Source organism: Doryrhamphus excisus, chromosome 1, assembly GCF_030265055.1.
Source record: "Doryrhamphus excisus isolate RoL2022-K1 chromosome 1, RoL_Dexc_1.0, whole genome shotgun sequence".
NCBI lineage: Eukaryota > Metazoa > Chordata > Actinopteri > Syngnathiformes > Syngnathidae > Doryrhamphus > Doryrhamphus excisus.
The window spans coordinates 95639-118741 of NC_080466.1; the positions used below are offsets into that span (position 1 = coordinate 95639).

Sequence of the window (23103 nt, forward strand, 5' to 3'; positions counted from 1 at the left end):
AGTATATTTAATTCTTTTGGCCATCTTCGTCAGAAGGCTTGCTTCTGCAGCTTTAGCTAGGTGACTATTTGACTAAAGGAGGAAAGTTTACATTTACATGTTTTTTTGACATCTCAATGACCGAGGTAGACTACCGCATTACCCAGTAATAATCGAGTTTTGGTGTTTGACCTGGAAAATATCTTCAAGAAAGATGGATGTGGTCGGCCATATTGCAGTAGAAAATAGATGGACGGATTAAAATGCATAAGAAAGTTGTTGATTTTGAATATTATTTTTAACAGTCATTTCTGTGATGTTTACTTTAATTTTTTAGCAAAAATAATTTTTTATTGTGGTAAATGCTTGAGAGCCAGATACAGTCATCAAAAGAGCCCTACCTGGCTCCCGAGCCATAGGTTCCCTACCTTTGACCTAATAGTTTCACTCCAGGTTTCATGTTCCATTATTGTTTTAAAAACAGATGATTGTTTATACAAGCGTTTGTGTTCTCCACCTCCTGTATTGTGTGTTTCTCCCTCTCTGTCTCAAACACACCCACAGGACAGAAAGTGGTACAGGGCGGTAAGTGGGAGACATTCATCGCATACTGTATACTCCACAAACAATGCGTGTGTTTTGGATGCAGCGTTTCAAACCCACCTTTGCATGAGGCGTAGTTCTCTTTGCATCCCAGCCGTGAAGAACCAAGGCTGGAATGTAATCCTTTCACAGGAAGTTTTGATGGCGCATTTAAGAGGGGTCGCCCACATGCTGGTTGCAGGGCCGCTGTGGATCTGGAGCTGGAATGTGAAGGTCCCGGTGTGGTTGATGAAGTCGGGGTGCGGGATTTTGATACACCTGCAATGCATAAGTTTGTGTTGTTTATTATAAACTCCTCTTTTAACTGATTCAGGTTTGGTAATGAACAGAATTTGTACCTTCTACCATCAAGGGTGGGCCACATTGGGTTAAAAAATTTGCAATTTAGCAAAAATGCAATAAAAATGGCAAAATGTTGGCGGAAAGAGTACCACAAGATACATGAATATATGTATTTTTTGGCATGCGTATTATTGCATGTTTTGTTGTTTGGGTGGCTTTTTTGTACAAGCCATAGATGGCATCTGACTATTTTTGGCGACTCAAGCGTGCCACAAAGCAACAAGTCATGTTGCCGGCGACACTGTCCATGTTGAGGGTTTAATAAAGGAATTTGGAAATGACCGGTGGTCCGTCTACCCCTGTTCTACCATACCTTTTCAAAGAAAAACAGTGTGTACAAATGTCAAAATAAATGACAAAAATGTCCCACTCATTGGTAATGAAAGGAACTCCATCTTACAAAACTGGATCATAACCACAACATTGCTGCTTTTGCATGTTTACAACCAATCCAAATAGACCTATTGAAATTTCATTCAACATTTTCACAGGGACTTCTCATCATGACTTTTGTCAGACAAAGCAGGAAAGAGCCAAAAAGGGAAAGTGTTTACACATGTTGACTTCAGCTGCATTACGTCACATTAGCAACAGAGCAGCAGTTGAGCTTGTACTTAGCGACTGCAGCAAGCAGGAAACATCTGGCTTCATTCCGTTTCAGTTCAAATGAAACAGCACAGGGAAGGCCAGCTGGATTGTGTTACCTATGAAATCAACGTGTAGTTCGACCTGGACAACACGATCCAGGACCTTCAAGTGACTACATTCTTCATGGTTTACAACTTACACACGAAGCAAAATCTCCAGCTGAACCTTTTCTGCACACAAAACAGTCTTCTTGTTCGAGCCCACTAGGTCAAGTGAGACTGAGCAAATCAACCCAAAACTAATTTAACATGATGGAAGAAGTAAAATATTCAAAGTAATGCCTGCTATAAACGTCATGCCCATTCTCACTTTCCTGCCTGGCTTTGAAAGGGGACCTATTGTTCTCATTTTTCTGCCCTTTGTGTTGCGTTATGGACTCCCATAGAGCAGCTAGACACAATAAAGCTTTCTAGAAAGCTTTGTAGATCTTCCAGAATCTGCACCTATTCCAGCTGTGTTTCCTTGGATTTCCAAAAACGGTCTGTTTTCATTTATTCTTTTATTCTGTTTACTTGCTTTTATTCAACTCAATTTTTTTCTGTAAAGCGTCTTTGAGTATTTTGAAAAGCGCTACACAAATAAAATGTATTATTATTATTATTATTCCACCCATGGACCGCTACCAGGCATGCATACTGCGTTGTGATTGGTACACTCCCAAGTGTTCCTGAAGACTTCCGGACTACCGGCGAACTCCACTGTTTGTCGATATAGAAGTTGATAATATATGAATAAACCCTTTGGTGTGCGACTTGAAAAGTGGTTAGGAGCTACTAGCAGCTCAGGAGCTACGGGCTGCAGACCCCGACTTACCGCGTATGAACTACGTACTACGTAACGTATGCACACTCTATAATGCTACACAAACAATGATCTCACAACAGGCATAGTAATCCCTATTAAAATCCATAATAAAAAAAACATGCCAATCTGAAACTCCAACTCTTAAGCAGCAAAGTCACTTCCTTCAGAATACCCGCACACATACACACATGCACACACATGCACACACACACACACACACACACAAAAGAATCTATTGATGGAGATATAAGTCTGCGGTCCAGAGGCGGCAGTTTGTTCTTGTGGATCAGCAATGTCAGGACAAACGAAGGCATTGTCCATCAGAATGTGAACTTCACAACAAAGAGGTTTCATTTTACAGAAGCATACAAACCCGCTGGTACCCGTTTATGTCGAGGGCCCTCAGACTGGCTGACTGGCATTGATAGTAGCTGTTGTCCCGAAAACCGATATAAACACCAAAACTAGACACCGCTTGTGCAAATTGCCGCTACCTTTTTTCTTCAACTATGAACCCTGCGATTTATACAGCGGTACAGCTAATTTATGGCTAAGTTCTAATCTTGTGACACCTCCATGACTTCACACTACTACTATTCACTTATACTGTGCCGTTCGTGCGTCAGTGAGAAAAACGGTAGCTCTACATGGGAACTTATGACAAGCTCGTTAAGACACTGGAAATCGCAGGAGGTCATTACGCAATATAACAGCCTGACTCATTGCATCATCTAGGAGAGAATTATAAAATCATCACACGGCAACTTAACACCCGAAAAGTAGGGTAAAGATAGTTCATTTAGTTGCAATAGTAAAATAAAAAGTAAAATACAAATATAAGTGATTCCGAAGACACATTCAAAGTTGGCTACTGCTGCTGCCGTAACCCCCACCAAGTTAAAAAAAAACTTAACTCTGAACTCGTGACATCCCTTCCTGTTTGCCCCACCACTCAGCTCCCACAGTTTCAGCAACACACACACAAGCACAAGTCTCACTTATGTCTTATTTTCTCTTATTATGTCTACTATATTGGATAATGGGAGTGTAAAGGTGACTTCTTTAATGTCTCGAGGACTCCAATAACGTCAAAATCAGTATTTATAAGGTCGTAAACCAAAAAAAAACGACTAAAATATTCTGTCAGGTCTGGAGTCAATGAACTGCACATTTAATTGCACAATATTGTACGATAACGAGACAGTGAGAGAGAACAGAAGCAGAATTTTGTCCAAAACTGTAGTCAACAACCAAATAATATGAAACCTGGGGTGTTTGAAAACCGAGGAGCAAGTACAAAAGGATGTCATAAAGCAGAAGAAAAACAAATGTGTTGTTATACTCCTTTAGATGTATGCTCACACGCAGCAACAATGCGTGTTAAATGAGCTTCTGCATATTCAGAGCACCCAGACCTGTTTGTGTTTTCTGCATGGTGTGTCAGTCAGCAGCTTGTGTCATGTTTGCAAGTGTTGCCATCACAAATGTGTCATTTGCAGACAACATTGTGTGTCTGGAAGGTATTTGAACCAGCAGCTCATTTCCTGAACCTGATACTGAGAGGAACGTTCCTTCTTGTTCCATTACACACACATGCACACACACGTGTGCTCATATGCACGCAGATAGGTTGGACTGTACTGGTGTGGTGTGGAGGTTCTGATGTCAGCTTTCGTAAAGTCAAGTAAATTACGGGTGCTGAAATAGCTGAGCTTGGACTCACCCAGGGTCTGCAAGTGTTTGACTCTCATTGGAGATCCATCCCCTGCACCCTGGCCAACGTCTCTTAACATGGCTCCATCAGTGTGAGTTCGCCGGGGCTTGGGGCTCCCCGGTGCTGGAGGTCGAGTTGCCGGAGGTGGTGCCTTATCGAGTCTGCTGCTTTTTCCCTGCTGCCTTGCAATGGGCCCCAGTTTGGAGACCTTCTGGAGGAACAGTTGACTCTTAGTGACCGAGCTCCAGCCAAGGGTCCCCAGCTCAGAGCTGCGCACTGAGACCATGGTGTTAGCCATTCCCCTTTCACAGTCACAAATGTGGACTGGAGGGAAACGAGGGAGGTGGTGAAGGAGCAGAGGGGAGGAGTGAAGGACAGTGTGTGTGTGTGTGTGTGTGTGTGTGTGTGTGTGTGTGTGTGTGTGTGTGTGTGTGTTTGTGTGTGCGTGTGCCAAGACAGACGGAGAGGAGGAGGAGAAAGAGAAGAAAAAAAAGAAGGGAGGAAAATTGTGCTACAAACAAAAGGGGTTGTAGGATTCCAATTGTCTTTAACTTCCAGGTTCTGGCAAGAACTCCATCAATCCATCTTACCCAAAACTACTCTTGTAGAAGCTGTCAAGTGTGTAGTAGTGTCTTTGTGTCCTCCTTGCTCTCAGTATGTATCGCATTTAAGTTAGTGGACTTTACTCTTGCCTTCCTAAGTACACTCACTTAATTAACGTGGCGAACATGCAAGCTCAGATGGATCTAAATGAATATCTGCTTGATATTCAAATGTACACATTATCATTTGAATGTTTCTCCAGACTAGAAAGATCACAATATGCCGCAAGAGGATTTATTCCAACAATAACCAAAACAAACCCAAATAAGCTATCAACAAAAATCCCCCAAAGAAGTAAGTGCACTTGTCACATGCAGTAGCACATAGCTGTCTCATGTATGTACACGTATAGTTAGTCTATGCATAAATTACAGCTGACGTGTCTTGGACACACCCTCTGCTAGACGAGCCGGGGCAGGTTTTCAGCCAGTCAGTGGATGGCAGGTCTTTAGAAGGCACAGCAAAAGCAGCACTCACATATACAGTAATCCCTTGTTTATCACAGTTAACTGCTTCCACACCAGACCGTGATAAGTGAATTTCGGCGACGCAGGATTCCCCATTTACTTTTGCTGTTAGCACAGAAAACCTGTTTACAACCTTCTAAATATGGTTTTTCATATTATTAGAGTCCTCTAGACATGAAATAACACCCATACAGTCACCTTAGTTTGCTTTCGATTTATTTACTGTGTTCTAAACTTAAGAAATGGGTTAAAACAGAGAGGGGACGAATGAAAAAGCAGACAAAAATGTACCACTTCCACACTGAATGGGAGGAGAACATCTTTTCACTCCATCATGAGGGACATGCCATGGCTGATCCCATGCAGTGTGACGGTAATCTAATGTCATGTCTCAATAATGCAGTGGTTCTCCATTGTGTTCTGTCACGCCCCCCTGGGGGACAGATTTGTTTTCATAACCCCAACCCCCCTCCCCAACCCCTGTTGAGAAATCTATTTGTTCATCTGTACTGGACAGACTGAACTCCAAACTGAAACCAGGAACATGAAGAGCTGTATTCAAGATTCAAATTGCATGTTGAGTACAATATATTTGTATGCGTCTGCAGTAACATTGAAGTACTCACCCCCCCCCCCCCCCCCCCGACAGTTCACTAAGACCGCCCCACTATTTCAGGACCGCTGCAATAAAAATTTACTGATGCCTAGTGGCCAGAATATGACATATACCTTTGTCTTTCAATATTTTTTGACTAATAATGCGTCATCGTCAACTATGAAACAGCAACTATTTATTCATTTTGGAAAAAAACACGATAATGGAACCTTTATACTGCAAAGGACGACAATATACAAAATTAACATTTGGAGCAGATATTGTTCAACTACAAAACAGCATGATGTCTTCATCTATTTTTGAAAAAAAATGCAGCCGCAAAATTCAGAGCGTGAAGGAGCAAGGGATTACTGTCAACGTGGACCGGACACAGACCACGCCCTCATCCACGCGCTGGATTGGAGGTGCCCATCGACGTGTGCATGTGCATGCAGCGGCGCTTTAGTAAACATATTCATCCTTCGTCTTCTAATGATCATTTTCATCCTACTTGGCTTCAATGACGTTAATGTATGATAATAGTATATCAGGCGTGTGTGAAGTGGAGCCAAGAATGACTCCATCCCCACCCAACATACAATGTCCATACGCTACCACTAATCATATGTTCCAGCTGATGGCAATCCTAAACTATTCCACAGGGACCGCACAGCCTCTTCCTAAATCTCATTTAGATGTTCCATGATTATTTTAGCACATGTCTTTATTAAAAGCATACTTACCAAACCATGATTTCCTGGTTTTTCCACATTGGCCAGAGTCGGTGGGCCTTCAGCAGTCCCCTCTACACATTCTTCACCAGGTACCTCACTTGGTGAAGGTGACATTTCTTGGACCACCTTTGTGAGTTTTTCCGCAGTCACCTCAGAGTCCACGGCGCTGGGGCAGTCTGAAGCTATTCTACTGAAGCTTGCACGCTGCCTTTTCCACTTTGTAGAGGCACTGGTTGCTGTCCTGGGGCCGCTTTCGAAGTTACTGCTCTGTCCTCGCATGGGTTTAAACCCCAGAGCCACTCTGACGGTACCAGCGGATGGTCTTGGCCTTTTATCCCCATGACAGGGCTCCACTTCATTCTTCCTGGGAACAGTATTTCTCCCAATTGTTGAATACGCTTTATTCTACAATAAGAAAAGAAAGGCTCAGCACAAGAAACGTTGAAATAAACAAACAGGACAGTGGGACTTTGGGTAGCATCATGAATCAGCTCCAGAGGGTCCGACTCCAAGCCAAACAATTTTTCACATAAGAAAGACGCTTTTATACTTTCACCATTACAGTTTTACAAGAGACAACAATTCTACTTGCATAGAAATGATGAATGAAAGAGATAAATGAACGTTTAAGGTTACTTTGCCTTCCCTGAATAGGAGATTGTTGCCAAAGTCACAGTATGGCAGCGAGATCAACACAGACGCCACCTTCAGGTTTTGCTATGAGTTATTTCTTGAATTTAATAGTGTCTCTCACCTCAAGTCTCTGCTTTTTTTGTGAGAACGGCTGCAAAATAAGCCAAAATGGACCCAAAGAAAGTTGTACTAAGTGCCAATATTTTCATAAAGAAGATGAGAAGTAATATCGAATTCAAGCAATAACTCATAGCAAAACATAGCTGGTGTCCGTGTTGCCACATTGCGTCTTCGGCAGCAATCATGTCTTCAGTGAAGGTAAAACCTTAAATGTTCATTTTTTGCTTTCATGCATCGTTTATACGTTGACAATTGTTTTATACATGCAAAAACTCTAATCGTAAAATGACCATTTAAGAACATGTTTTTCTTTGAGACTTGTTTTTCCAGGTATAGCAGCTACTCGGTTGCTATCAAGCATGTTTTGGGATTAAAAAATACACTAACCCCAACCTCACACTGAATCTGTTGCGGCGGCCGGAAACATTCAGCGAGATTGAAATCCCTGTTGGAGGCTCACGCTAGCTCCGTGCGGTGCAGCCGGGGCACAACGGAAAGAATCCTTTTGGGGTTGAACCTTTTTTTTCCCAGATGCCGGAGCACACTCTGGTCAAGCTGTGGGTTTGCGTCAACCGGAGTCAGTGTGGGTGGCACTTTGCGGCAAGCCGGACTGGATCAGGGCCCGAGCCGCAACGGATTCAGTGAGGTTAAGGTAAGAATACAGTATAGTGTATTAACAACATGGTAAAATGTGTGTAGTACTGTACGCTAACCGAAAAATGTATGCTAACCAAGGTGCCACTGTATGTGAATAATCAAACCTACAATACCTGTCCAAGTACTTTTGGTGAGGAATTTGTAGACTGGGGCCCAAGTTTAGGGTTTTTAAAGCCTAGTTTAGGAAATCTCTTCTTCTCATGATTTGAAACTTTGGAAGCAGTCGCCTTGGGTGAATCTGAAACGTCTGCTTTGAGGTTTAGACTGCTTTGATGGCTGCGCAGTTGAGGGACCATCACAAGCCTTCCAGCACAATGTGAAAGAGCGCCAGTGTCCTTATCGTCTTGGAGAGCAGAGATAGCAGAGGGCATGAGACATGATTGAGAGGCGGCATCACGACTGTCCTCAGGTTTTATGTGAAGTGGAACCAGGGGACAGACATCCTGTCTGTCTTCTACCAGCATCTCTGACCTTGGCTCAGAAGCTACACTCATAGCTCCAGCGCCCTCGCTCTGGGGCTTTGTAAGCGTTGTGCTGGGTCCCCGTACACCAGGTTCGGAGCTGAATGACACAAACAGAGCTTCATCATCACCATCGTCGTCGTCTACATCTGCGAGAATTGCTGTGGTCTCGGAACCCGGAGTGGATGATCCAAGTCTGCTGTTACAAAGATCACCGTGGTCAACAGTGTCGGAGGTCAAGGACAGGGCGAAGCTGGCATTGTCATTCCAGGTTTCTTGGTGTTCTCCAGTGCTGGCATCAAGGTAGATGGATATCGAGTTGTCATTGGAATCTGACTGCTCATTTGCCATAGCATCGTTGTTTTGGGCTAATTTACTTTTGTCCTCCTGCACACGGTTGAAAAGGACATCTTCAACAATGCCTTGGGTTTGGGTCATTAACGTTGTGGTCAGGGTGACTTGGAGTATTTCATCGTGTGGGCTGACAGTACGCCCGCCGCTGATGCTGCTCCGAGCGTGCACCGACTCTGGAGACTCTCCCACACAGGACGAGGATGACGAAGAAGGAGTGGAGCACGCTGAAAAAGCATTTCCATTGTGGTCTCCTGCACTTTCAAGAGGGAGTCTCATACTTATCTCTCTCGTTCCTACATCAGTGACTCTCACACAGGGCTCACAGACGCTCATCTTGCTTCTGGTGGTGCAGGTTTTCACCAATCTTCACACCTTTAGCATGGCTCCTGTACCCATTTGTAGGCTCTAGCTTTGTATTTGGTCAAAAGCCCAATCCATTACAATATTTGATAGTTTGGAGCTATTGATTCATCTTTGGTGTCATCTTCCTTTAACTTCACCTCAATTCACAGGACTGCAGCATATCCAGAAGTGCTGTGTGTCATTACTCTTCGTCAGTGGAGAACTGAACACAGGCCTCATATATGATATTCTTCATATAATCTGAAAAAAAGAGCGGAGGAAAGGAAACATGGTAAATCATTCAATCCCAGCCATTTTTCAAAAGCTGTCCCTCTCTGTCAAAATGGAAACCGGCCGTTTTTCATTATGTGGACTGAGTTTTCAAGGCGCACAGAATACTGTGATTGGACTCTCACTTTTTGGCAGAAAAAAACCCTGCGTGTTGAAAACTGTGTGTTTTTTCAGCAGTTGAACAAAGGTAAGTTTCAACAAAAAAAGAAAAATATACAAAATATTTAAAAAATTGTTTTGTATGAAAATATTTTTTTTTACAAATATACCACCATAAACTATTTCTCACATTTGCAACTTAACTGTGTGTGTGCATGCATGTGCACGTATGTGCACTCATGAACGTTACCCTTCAATGAGCAACCTCCTTCACACTACACGGCAAGATGCTGCTGCAAGGTTGGGTTGGTCAAATTTCGTACCACACAATATTTGTCAGGATCAACAGAGTAAAATGAGCCTGGTTTTCCTTTGGTGTGTGTGTGTGTGTGTGTGTGTGTAGCTGCAATATGCTTGTCACGTCACCTTCATCTGTTCCTAATTGTAGTCCAAACTGAGTTTGATAATGCTGGAAATCTCTGCAACCTCGTTTTCATTCACTTTTTAGTAAGCTCATCAGTAATAATAATTCAAAGACTATAAAGCTGCTTCTATGAAACGACTTTCTGGCTCACATTGTTGAACTAACAGCCATCAACCTCCTTTCAGCCGTTCCTGTCGGTCACTTGCAACATCAGCCTCCAGGGCCTCATTGACTGTGACTGTGCAACTATGAACTCAAGCTTCCACTTTATTAGCTATCGGTGAGTGACACACTTGTCAAGATAATGTCGGCTTGGATGGAGTCAACAAGGGAAACGGTCAAGAGGGAATATGTGACAGGGGAGAAAGCCCTTCATCTAAAAACGGCATTAAGTGTTTCAGCAACAATATGTCAACATTTGTTGGAACTGATCTCCAAAAATACCTTACATGGTCATGAGGCACTATTATTTGAAATCATGTCAGCATTTGAACCACATGAACAGCGGACATAGTGTCTTTCTGGAGAAAAATAGTCAAGAAAGGTCCATGACAAGTACAGTACTTCATCCACATTCGAATTTTGGGCCATCGTTAAAGTGCACGTTATAAAAAGTACAGTAAAACAAATGACTAAAATCCACAAGTTGACATTCACCTCAATTTTGGATCAAAATTTGCAAAAAGGGACTGTTGGAAAGCAGCACACACGTGTGATGTGTATTATGTGGTATTATGTACATTAAATCTGCATGTGAGACATTCTTTTATGTAATATTTTTATTATTACAATGTTATGGCATAGAAAACCTGTTTATGGTCTTCTAAATATGTTTTTTCACATTAGAGCCCTCTACACATGAAATAACACCCCTATAGCCACCTTTACACTCCTATTACCTCATTCAGTAGACATTATTACATCAACTAAGGTATTTAAGACCAATAAAACTTGTGCTCATGCCATGTCCATATAGGTATGAATGTGAGTGTGAATGGTTGTTTGTCTATATGTGCCCTGGGATTGGCTGGCCACCAGTCCAGGGTGTACCCCGCCTCTCGCCCGAAGACAGCTGGCATAGACTCCAGCACCCCCCGAAACGCTCGTGAGGATAAGCAGTAGAAAATGTTATTGTGGCTGAGATAATTCAAACCTGCAATAGCTGGCACTAATGCTATATACTGTACATACATGTACTGTCTTTCTATAATGTCAAATACTATCATATTTAATGATCCTTTTTTGTATGCAGCAGGCAGACCTTCACAGCAATGCTGTTGGCAATGCTCAGCACTGCGTCACAGTACAGCATGGTGCTTGTATCGCAGCCCAACACTTGCCTGCAATGAACCACGCACCCAGGCTGCATTGTAGGGGACAGCAGTCAAGCTCCACAGTCTTGCATAGAGAGTGAGGTGGCACCAAGTGGTCGCCCTCACTGAAACAACAGTCCAGAGCAGATCAGGCCATACATGGTCAGAAGTGTTCATACAGTCCGAGCTGTACTGCGGCTCACTGCTGCAACCAAAATGCAACAGCAAGAAACTCTGTTATTTACTGATACTGTGGAATAATAATAATAATAATAAATGAATACAATCTGCTTTAAGACAGAGAGTCTCCTCAGCTTTGCATTGTTCAGACACCTGTGCCCCCCAACCTGATCTCTCCGATAGAAGGTGCCCCCATCCATTATTGATATCGGATCAGTCCGATATCAGCAACGATAGGATTACGGTGGAATCTCAAGTTACCGTCTGCCCCAGTGAAGGTGTTTTTTGGTTAACCTTAACCTAAAGTTAGCGTACAATACGGCCAGGGTCTTGTTGTTTTATTTATACACTCCGGAATCTGTATTTTTTTAAATCAGAAAATGTCCTTCCTTCTTAGCATCCTTGGGTTTTTAACAAAATGGAAACCTGAATCGAATCAAAATTGAAATCTTAATTACTTTCACTTCCATTGAAGAGGTCTGTTCCCAAAGACACGATGCGGCAGCGAGACACCACACAGATATAGCAATATAGTGTTTCTCACCTTCTTTATCAAAATTGTGGCACTTGGAACTTCCTTTGACTCCATTTTGGGTTACTGTATTGAGGTGTGAAACACTATTGAATTCAAGAAACGAATCATGTCAAAATACACGACCACAACAACAGTGTGTGCCAACAATAGCAAGGAGTAGGAGTGATGTCAGCTGTGTGGTAGTATTAATTTAAATGATTAATCGAATAAAAAGTGCGGGCCTATGAATAATAACCAAATAGAATTGTGTTTCAAAAACATTTCCCAGTGTAATCTTAAATAAAAGGCTAAAATCATCACACAGCAACTTAACACTCAAAAGGTACAACTAAGAAATATACAAACAAGTACTAATATTAGTTTAAAAGGGAAAAACATATATATTTTATAGTTTTCCCATAATGCATTGAATCCGAAAGCATGCAAAGCATTCATTGATGCCTGCTGGGGCATCTGGGGGGGATGTCAGCCTCCCTCTGGGATCTGGCACCTCAAGCTCCCTCTGGTGGATAGAGACAGTATTTCATTCATTTTCTACGCCCCTTGTCCTCCAATGAAATGCATTATGGATTTTTTTTATTTTTGAAATTGTATTGTATATGTTTCTTATATTTTTAGATATACAGTACATTCTGAGTGTTTAGTTGCTGTGTGATGAGTTTAGTGATGACACCATGTGTCAGCCTTTTATACTGAGTAATGACCTCCTGAAATTTCCAATGGAGTTTTTTCATTGCTCATGATTTCTCCTGTCAAATAAAGAGGTGCTTGGTCCTCACGGACCACGTCATGTGTATTGACTGTACGTATGTAAGTGTATGTTTAGTTTGAAGCACCCAAGCACAATCATTGTGACAAGGCCTCCAGAAGCAATAAAAGGCAAGTTGGTAGTGAAAAGACGGATGATCACTCCTTCTGCGCAGTCACACGACATTCATACTGGCATCACCATCCGCATCCGGATACCAATCTATTGTAATGATGACCATTGACATGAGAGAACGAGGCTTGGGTGTTGAACAACATGTCATATCATATAAAACATTTCAAACTACATGGACCATTCGCCGGTGCGCTAGTATGTGAACACACATACACACATGCGAGTGATGTTGAAAACACACACAGGCACGTGTGCTTATCCGGAACGTAACTCTTAATAGAGCTTTAACTTACAGCTCGGCGTTCCTTTCAGGCTGAATAGTCCCAAAAAAGAAAATAATGGCATCTCCTTCAGATGTCTTACTCTCCTTGCTTTAGTCCAGCCAACACTCAGCTATCTGTACTCGCATACTCATTCCTCCCCACACACACGCACAGCCCTCGCTCGTTTCCCATTATAAGTGGTGTGTGGAGGCACGTATACGCAGGCGAGGGGAAGACTACGCAGTATGTGACGTGGTCTGCAGAGGGAAGGAGAGACAGGGCTGGGGAGGGATACTCTTTTTGCAATTCTAAGCGTGCAGAAAATGGTGTGTTGAGGAGCACACACACACACACACACAAGTCCAGTGTGGGAGGATGACTGCGTCATGAGTTGGAGGTGTTGCCACAGTAGACCTCCTGCGTTGGTGGACCAGGTAACCCAACTCCTATGGAGCACCACCCTCAACCACCAAAACATAGCAGCCATTGTTTCTGCTGGCTGTTGCCAAGCAGTTACTGCCTCTTCCCTTTTTCCTGGACACGGGAAGTGAAACAGGCTGTTCATCAGATGATCAAAAGCTCAAGATGTCTCAAAAAAGCCCTAATAAGCAGCTCCATCATTCTTGTTAATCACCTCCAAAATGTATTTGGTTTGATGCCAGTGTTTCCAGGAGGGAATTTCGCTGATGTCCATTTTTGGGTAACTTCCCTTGTGTATGTACCCAAATGTTGTCAATTACATTTAGATGGGGGGCATACAGGATGGCAGCGCTGTCCTGTTGAAAAAGCCAGTCTTTACCACACAGACAAGAGCCTTCAATCATGAGGGATGCCCCGGAAACATCGCCACATAGCAACCCACCGTTTGACACCCCTGCACAACCCGAAGCGCCAATGTTCCACAGAAGGAAAAATCATCCAATATTGTGAAGGTCCCCCCTCCACTGTGCCGTCTGGAAAACATCTCAGGTGTTGTTAAAACTTTTGTTACTGGACGGCACTCCGCACCAGTAACAACCGTCCTTTTAGCCCCGGATTGTCCCGCGTCTTGACAGGCAGAAAATATACACTTCCTGGGCTCTACCTCTTGACTTTTTTTGTTCCATAATCCTCAGGATCTTTGAAGAAGTTTCAAATGCCTTATGTTCAACCTCAGAAATGTAGGTCAACAACCCGACCATATTCAAAGAGAGAAAGCTTTTCTGCCTTTGCCATCAAGAGATCATGACAGTGTGAATACCTGACAGAAAATGACCACAATTTGCCAGGACTTTGACTTTTGATGAAGAGCCTATTTCACTTTCATGGTTGTTTGCAATAAATTGCTAACTCAAAAAATGATTTGTCTCACTCCAATTCCTTCCTTCTGCATTTTGTTAAAGGGATAGTTCAGATTTTTTTGACACAAAGCTGTATCCCCATCAGCAGTGTAGTGCATCAACAGTGACGATTCCCCTACTACATCTGATTAACCGAGTTCTGGTTGGTTTTCATTGTGGAGGAAAGTAGCTACAGCTAGTTGCTGGGGCCTCTTAAGTTAAGCATTTTGCTTCTCAAAACAATATATATTCATAGAAGTAGTACATTTGCGTCCCAAATCCGCTGCCCACAAAAATCAACCACACAGTGTTATTTTCACTCCGAATCGCACCGACTTTTGTATTCTACTTCAGTCATCCATTTTCAAGCATGAAAATGCTTAATTTCTGTAAAAAGATATGTAACATTTGCTAAAATATGCATTTTTTTCTGTATGCTAGCCAAGTTTTCACTGTGTGATAAACATAGCATTTTTACTTTGAATATGAATGAGAATACATATTCTGGTGTATTTGACCTCATCAGTCGTACCAACGCTCAGCCAAAGTATGAGCAGCCAATAGTGCACAATAACTTGACACACATTCACTCACAAAACGAGTAATCCTAACACCCTGTGACAGCGAGACAATCACATGCTTCAACAAGCAGGTGCTGGAATTGACTTGCACAAACATTTTGTAGCTTCGCCTGAAATCATGCATAACGGAGAAAAAAAAAAAAAAAAAAGAGATCGGAGACCAGTGTCACAAGAAAAAAATATACATTTCTACTATGCAAATGTATTTTGCTAGATACATATATTTAGCTTTATGTCATGTTTGGAGTGCTCTAATAATGTTAAAAATGTATTTAGAAGGTCGTAAACAGGTTTTCAATCCTCTAACTAGAAAAATATTCCATTTCTAAATAAGGAATCCTGTGGAAATTCACCTATCACGGTCGGGTCTGGATCCAATTAACCCTATTAAACGAGGGATTACTGTAATGAATTAGTTCAATTAAGCCACTCTTAGCAGTCACAGCAAACTGCAAGTTCACATGTGAAGGGTCTAAAAAGCAGTCGCTAACGCCTGCTGATAAAAAACACTGCAGGTCAGGTCTTTGGGATCACAACAATCAAATTAACAATTGAACACCACGGGGCTGCACGACATGGAAGTGGTTAGCGCGCAGGTCTCACAGCTAGGAGACCCAAGTTCAATTCCACCCTCGGCCATCTCTGTGTGGAGTTTGCATGTTCTCCCCGTGCATGCGTGGCTTTTCTCCGGGTACTCCGGTTTCCTCCCACATTCCAAAAACATGCTAGGTTAATTGGCCACTCCAAATTGTCCATAGGTATGAATGTGAGTGTGAATGGTTGTTTGTCTATATGTGCCCTGGGATTGGCTGGCCACCAGTCCAGGGTGGACTGGTGGCCAGGTGGTAGGTGGATAGGTGGTAGAAAATGAACGAATGAATGAATGAATTGGACAACACTTTCATTCATCAGTCAGACATTATTGTCATCTCTCTGTTTTAATTCTTCCTTTCACCAAGACATTTCTGACAATTTTCTGCGTCCAATTTTGTGGGAAGAATTTGGGCAAGGCCTTTTCTGGTCTATAGCAGGTCTGTATGGGTGCACCCTCACCATGCTGTCCTTGGGCCCACTTTGGCACCTAAAGCCAAGTCTGTGCGGGTAATGCGAGTACTGAGTCCATGTTCCCTTCCCCTTGGAAGATGTGGTCCAGGTGCACGAGCAATGTAGTATAGGTTTCACTCCAATTACATGGGTGCTAGGTAAATACTAGTACCTAGGTACTGATATTCAATATAGTTCAGCACGTCATCACTCAAGGGCAGCATCACCATTGGCAGAAAAAGTGAAACTGATAGCTCATCTTGATGAGCCAAGTTCGACATCCGGTGTCTGAGACCTTTCATAAAAGTAGAGCTGCAATGATTCATCGATTAATCCAGCCTCTCAATTGTGAATATTTCTTCATTTCGCAGACCTATTATTTTTGTGTTTAAGCCAAAACAAGACATCGTGAAAATAACGGTTTGTTGCAGCCCTACATAAAACCATCAAAACAGTCAAAATAAGCCAAAAGTCCAAGTACTGTCCACACGTCATATCGTTGTCCCGCTCTTCCAACACCGGAACCTCTGACCTGACAAATGTTTTTAATGACAACGATTGTTGCCGAAAGACTACCTCAGGTGAAACAGCAAACTTTTTTTAGACCCTTCTAAAGATCTTGATCCTCATGTCACACAAGAGGGAGCCCTACAGAGTACAGCCAGCCTTCTTAATCTTGGATAGAAGTACAGTGCAGAGGACAACCTGTTATGTAACTCACAATACTGCAACAGCAGCAGTGTCCACTGCAAGCTACTACACATGCAACACATGCAGACACACAGAAAGCTGCAATACAACTACAATACATACAGCGTCTTTGCACAAGTACAAGTACAAGTACTAAGAGTTCCCCATAAAGGCACAGTGCCAAGTTAAAACACATTTTCTTTGACTTCACATCATTTTAAAGAGCCTTTCGCAACGCGTCAAAGCGTCCCTTAACGTCTCTAGCTTTAGATAGGTGAATAGCTTTAAAGCTAGTAATTATCGAAATCATTCCCATTCTTGTTTACCTTTCCCACACCACGGGGCGTGGAAGACTATGCCACTATTGCCAAAATAGACAAGAGTAGAGTACAGTCAGAAACACAGCAGGTTAAACTCACCGTCTCTGCCGTCCTAATAAGGATTTACTTGGAGCAGGCAGCTCGCTGCTTTCTTTCCCCGCACCGACTAATCACGGCAGCCTCCACCTGAAAAAACGCTTTCCGGTGTTGTGCCGAGTTTAAGGTGTTATTCACATCCGTCTTTTACTGTAGGCATTACTATCACTACAATAGTACTAAGTACAATTAGTACAAGTTGGCTTGTTAAGTACTGTATGTGTTCTGATATGTTCAATTTAATGTCATTACCCATAGCATGTCGTCCGTTTCCTCAGACCCACAATGGTGGCACAGGTTCTTGAGGGATTCTAATTAAAAAAAAAAACATACACGCACACAAAAAAAACGTTAATTAATTTGACAAAAAATCCACAAACTGTCCCTTTGATAATGAATTTGAACACAAACAAAAGAAGGCAAACGGTAGCACACCTGATTCACGGAGAAGAGTTTTGGCAATCTCTTCTCGCATGTTGTTGACGGCCCCTTTGCTGGTATCTAAGGTCAGGGGCTGGTCTTCTAGGATACACTGAGCAAACTGAAGACAACTTTTTTGGTCCAAAGATGAAGTCCACATGAGAGATGGATGTCTTCAAAGTAAATCATGTGAACTATAGACATGTAGAAATTACGCTGGTCTAAATAGGGGGTGCATGCAAATCTCGGCAGGCACAAAATCCGCCCTGCCGTAAAATGCATGCACCCCATATTTCCAATATGGGAACTATTTTGGTTCAAAGATGAAGTCCACATGAGAGATGGATGTCTTTAAAGTAAATCATGTGAACTATAGACATGTAGAAGTTATCTTAGTCCAAATAGGGGGTGCATGCAAATCTCGGCAGGTCAAAATCCACCCTGCCATAAAATGCATGCACCCCATATTTCCTATATGGGAACTTTTTTGTTCAAATGATGACATCCACATGAGCGATGGATGTCTTTAAAGTCAATAATGTGAACTATAGACATGTAGCAGTTATACTGGTCCAAGTGGGGGGTGCATGCAAATCTCGGCAGGTCAAAATCCACCCACTGTAGAATGCATGCACCCCATATTTCCTATTGGGGAACTTTTTTGTTCAAATGATAGACATGTAGAACTCATCTTAGTCCAAATAGGGGGTGCATGCAAATCTCGGCAGGTCAAAATCCGCCCTGCCATAAAATGCATGCACCCCCTATTTGCTGATGGGAAACTTTTTTGGTCCAAAGATGAAGTCCACATGATAGGTGGATGTCTTTAAAGTAAATCATGTGAACTATAGACATGTAGAAGTTATCTCAGCCCAAATAGGGGTGGATGCAAATCTCGGCAGGTCAAAAATCTGCCCTGCCATAGAATGCATGCACCCATATTTGCAGATGGGGAATTTAAAATTCACCAAATAACCATTGTGTTGCCACATAATGAATGAATGAGTGGAGCCCCCAAGTTCAACACTTTTATTTTTCATTTTACAGTCCAAAGTATGTCAAACGGGTGAGATCGACTGTTGCATCATGCCTCATTCATGCCTCATTGAAATTACGTCAGCTCCTGGCCACAAAATGAATAGGTAAATACTTCCACATTTCATATTTGTCATTAGTTATGCAGAAATACCTAAATGGCGGAAGAAATGTGTTACAAAGCGCCACAATTACATTGTAAATGTCTAACCCGCTCCACTCACCGTATTCCTGAATACGCATGCGTCAAATGCTTGACATACCTAAAAAATACCAAGCCAATAAATCGAAGTTTTCATATACTGTGTGCTTTAGATGTTTCATAGTAAATAATAAAGGAGACACAAAGTATAATATCTTCGTTAATCTGAAGTCCTGTGGCGAAAAAACCCCGCAGCGTCACATATTTTCGGTTTTAACTGAGCGTGCGCGCTCCCGCGAGGTGGATGCATATTCCGGCAGGCATGCAAAACTCGGCACAACACCGGCACCTGGAAGTGAAACACGGCGCCCGTCGCTTGTGCACCACGTCACAGTCAAAGCTGCGTACGTCATAGACGTGGACTTCTTGCGTGTTTTCACTTTATGTGTCACAGTCTGGACCACGAGCTAACGCTAGGGGACAACGCTACACGCTAAAAGAGACAATACATAGAAATATATAGTATAAACGACATAACGACGTCATTTTAAACTCTTTCTTTGATCTTACTGATTAAAAACACAAACTATAATAGTAATCTATGTCCATACCATCACCTATGGCCATGAGCTTTGGGTAAGGTAAACAAAAGGACAAGATCCCTGGTACAAGCAGCCAACATGAGTTTCCTCCATGGGGTTGCCGCACATATAACACACACAAAAGAGAGGGGAGGGGCTTAAGGGGTCTGGTCCAATCAGCTTTAGGGGTTAGAGAACAGTCCAAGTCAATCAAATGTGACACCAATAACACTTAAATCCGGGGATGTCCAATAATTATCGGCACCGATATCGGACATCCCCACTTAAAACACAACTCAATAGTCCTTGGCTTGAGAACTCAGTCGATACCAAGTAAATACAAGGCAGGGGTATTTTCACTTGAAATGTCTCTGGATCATTGAATGGTTTTGTCCATGTGTTGATCATGATTATAAAACACAGGAGAAGAATGTATTTGTGAACAGTTACAATATATCAATTAGGGATGTCCGATATCATTTCATCATTGATGAAAACTGATATTGTCCAATTTTCAATTTCCGATATCGATACAGCATTTTTTGAAATATCGTTTTTCATGATCAGGGAAAAAATCAGATACTGATATAGCATATTTATGCTGATATCGGGCAGATAATTATCATAGCGATAATTGTCGGACATGCCTAATATGAATACAATGAATGAACAATAGTGCGCTACTGGCAACTACTTGATATTTGATCCATCCCTGGCTTTAATTTACCTTCAAAGCACATTCACGTCCAGAAGCGTCTTTTTAAGACGGGCACTCTGCATATTGTTAAAATACCGCTAAGATGTTTTGTTCTTTGAGCCTACACCGTATTGGTTTTGGCGTCGTCTCCATTGTTAAATGTGACTGATTGATGTGCTGAACTTCTGCCCTTCCAGGCGTCGACACTCTACAAAGATGTACACTGCGCTTGACCCCATCAGGGTCACATGACGGCACAGGAAGGAACAAGCCAGGATGGAACTTTTGGACAAGACATGAACACTGCCTCCGCTTGTTGTCACATGACTTTAGGCCCTCCCTTCATCCAACCATGCCAAGTGATGCAATACAAGGAACATACATGACACTAAGTTGACTTGAACAAAAGTGGTTTCAGTATGCCTTTTTTTTGTCTGGTCAACAAAAGAGTCCATAGTGTAAGCTATGCAGGTAGTTGGGGGGGGGGGTTAGGGCTGTATTTAAAATGGGCAGAATGCGCCATGCGCCAAGCGCCACCTGCGTCTTATACCAATGACTTCACCCTCATTGAGTTCATCGAGGCACGAGGACAGCATCTGAATTCCTGCTTTGACGTCACGTCATTAAAGCGTCATGAGATTTAAGAGCCGGAGTAAGGACGACCACTTTGAATGTTCAGTACTGTTGCCATGCCGACGCTCGCAGTCCTGGCCCCAGCGGTCCTTGGACTTATCGGACAAAGCGCATTCATTTGCAGCGCTGTCTGTGACGCAGGTTTCTAATGTGGACGCTGGTGCTTTTACATGACGCTAATTGCCCTGTGCGTGTTTTCTTCATCATGTTCAGTCCGGAAAAAGGCAGCAAAAACATAGCAAACACAAAACAACATTCCCAGAAACGTCAACAGACTTACTACACTACAAAATATAGTATCATCATTAGAAATTAACATTAGTATTACAGATTTTACTTATTTTTTGCCTAAACTCCAAATTGTCCATAGGTATGAATGTGAGTGTGAATGGTTGTTTGGGTATATGTGCCCTGTGATTGGCTGGCCACCAGTCCAGGGTGGACCCCGCCTCTTGCCCCAAGACAGCTGGGATAGGCTCCAGCACCCCCGTGACCTTCGTGAGGATAAGCGGTAGAAAATGAATGAATGTATTTTCAAGCAAAAACAATGGTTTAATGAACTAAAATGTAAATATCATGCATTCAGATGTGTAGTATTTCACATTGGTCACTAGGTGTCATCAATGTGACGGTAATGTTTGGTGCTACACGGGCACCAGGCTGGGGGAAGAAAATGGGCTTTTATTGTAGCTTGAAATTATTTTTTGCAAAAGGCACAATAATCCTGACCCATTATACTCATTTTTGGGCCTTTGTATTGAGTGGTGGACTCCTATAGAGCAGCTACACACAATAACATAATACAGTAAACCTCGGATATATCGGATTCAATTGTTCCCACTGGTTTTGTCCGATATAAGCGAAATCCGTTATATGCGTATACCGGAAAATGTCCGTTTTACGCATATATGGGATTTATATCCGGTATATGCGTAAATGGGATTTTATCCGTTATAAAAAGGCACTTCCTTGACTATGTTTCCAATGTACCTGGACGCGCAGTCAACGCTGCAAATGACGTCGTATAGCGGCCTGTCACGATTCGGCGAATCGGAGCGCCACGATGCGGCCATCCGATATATGCCAGGGAAATTTCATGGAAATGCATTGGAACGGGACTGGAGATTTTGTCCGAAATAGGCGAAATCCGTTATAAAAAATCTGATATATGCAATGAATTTTTATTGGAAATGCATTACAGAAAAATTGGTTCTTTTTTATCTGTCCGTTGTGAGCGAATTTCCGATATATCCGAGTCCGATATATCCGAGGTTTACTGTAATAACAGAAAGCTTTCTCGAGCTTTCAGATTCTGCACCTGCACCTTTCCCAGCAGTGTTTCCATGGATTTCATAGCAGCCACCTAAATGTTCTGTGTGATTTACTCCACCCACTCTGCTGTGATTGGTCACACTCCTAAGCGCTCCAGGGGACTCGACATCATGTCGCATTGACTCAGCATGCAGACCCATCCAGAACTGCTTTCAGGGTCACTTCCAAATGCCAAACCTCAGCATTGGCATCGTTTAACATGAGAATAGGTAGTTTCGTTCCTCGTTAACTACTGTCATTTTGCGTACCTTATTAATTTAAAGTTAATAATATATAAAATATAACCACCTTAAAGACAAATCAATGTGTCGGTTGTGCCTCTGGTGCTACTGTCCTGTGAATGTGGCGCCATCTGGTGGAAGTACAAGGTACAAACAAAAGTGCTCCGCCATTCAAACTTATTATACTGTACTTTCTGGACATAAACATCTTTTCTTACTCTGAATTATGTCAAGTCAACTATTGTTGATCTCTGAGGGACTGGATAAAAAAGCAGGATATTTGCTGTTGCCTCTGCTCCGTATATTAAATATTTACTTCAAGAAATGGCGACACTTAATAAGACAAGGGATAGTTAGCAGGCCTTTTAAAGGCATGGTGTTCCTCCACGTTTGTTGTCCACACGGTGGCAGTGTTTCCTTAGTTTGCAAGCGGATTCCTCTCATTTAGTCTGATTTAGTCACCAGACTTGACACAAAGACAAAACCATGGCACATTTTGTTGATGGTACGCCTGGTTTGTGGTATTCAGTTTTAAGTCAAAACCAAGAGTCCTCCTCCATACTTTAATCACAAATATTATTTTCTGGCTGCCTGGTTGAGGAAATTGCCCGTCAGAGGAATATTCATTCATTCATTTTCTACCGCTTATCCTCACAAGGTTAGCGGGGGTGCTGGAGCCTATCCCAGCCGTCTTCAGGCGAGAGGCGGGGTCCACCCTGGACTGGTGGCCAGCCAATCACAGGGCACATAGAGACAAACAACCATTCACACTCACATTCATACCTATGGACAATTTGGAGTGGCTAATTAACCTAGCATGTTTTTGGAATGTGGGAGGAAACCGGAGTACCCGGAGAAAAGCCACGCACGCACGAGAGATGGCCGAGGGTGGAATTGAACCCTGGTCTCCTAGCTGTGAGGCCTGCGCGCTAACCACTCGACAGAGAA

The 23103-nt window shown here is 42.6% G+C and overlaps 1 protein-coding gene across 4 annotated transcripts in view; it reads right to left on the reverse strand.

The window, feature by feature from the left end:
• LOC131128599 (microtubule-associated tumor suppressor 1 homolog) overlaps nt 1–17740 on the reverse strand; it is a 38884-nt gene extending 21144 nt beyond the window's left edge. The window contains exons 1-6 of one of the 4 annotated variants that reach the window (XM_058071609.1): nt 17530–17740; nt 17347–17405; nt 8013–9317; nt 6499–6894; nt 4100–4301; nt 643–840 (exon numbers count right to left, since the gene is read on the reverse strand). In XM_058071609.1, the coding sequence (XP_057927592.1) occupies nt 643–840; nt 4100–4301; nt 6499–6894; nt 8013–9047 (1831 nt within the window). In that variant the 5' untranslated portion in view covers nt 9048–9317; nt 17347–17405; nt 17530–17740. Of the gene's footprint in view, nt 1–642; nt 841–4099; nt 4302–6498; nt 6895–8012; nt 9318–13074; nt 13303–17097; nt 17260–17346; nt 17406–17529 lie in introns of those variants that run through there. The other 3 variants (XM_058071617.1, XM_058071589.1, XM_058071599.1) reach the window with 3 other exon arrangements.
• Between the last annotated feature and the right edge of the window lie 5363 nt (nt 17741–23103).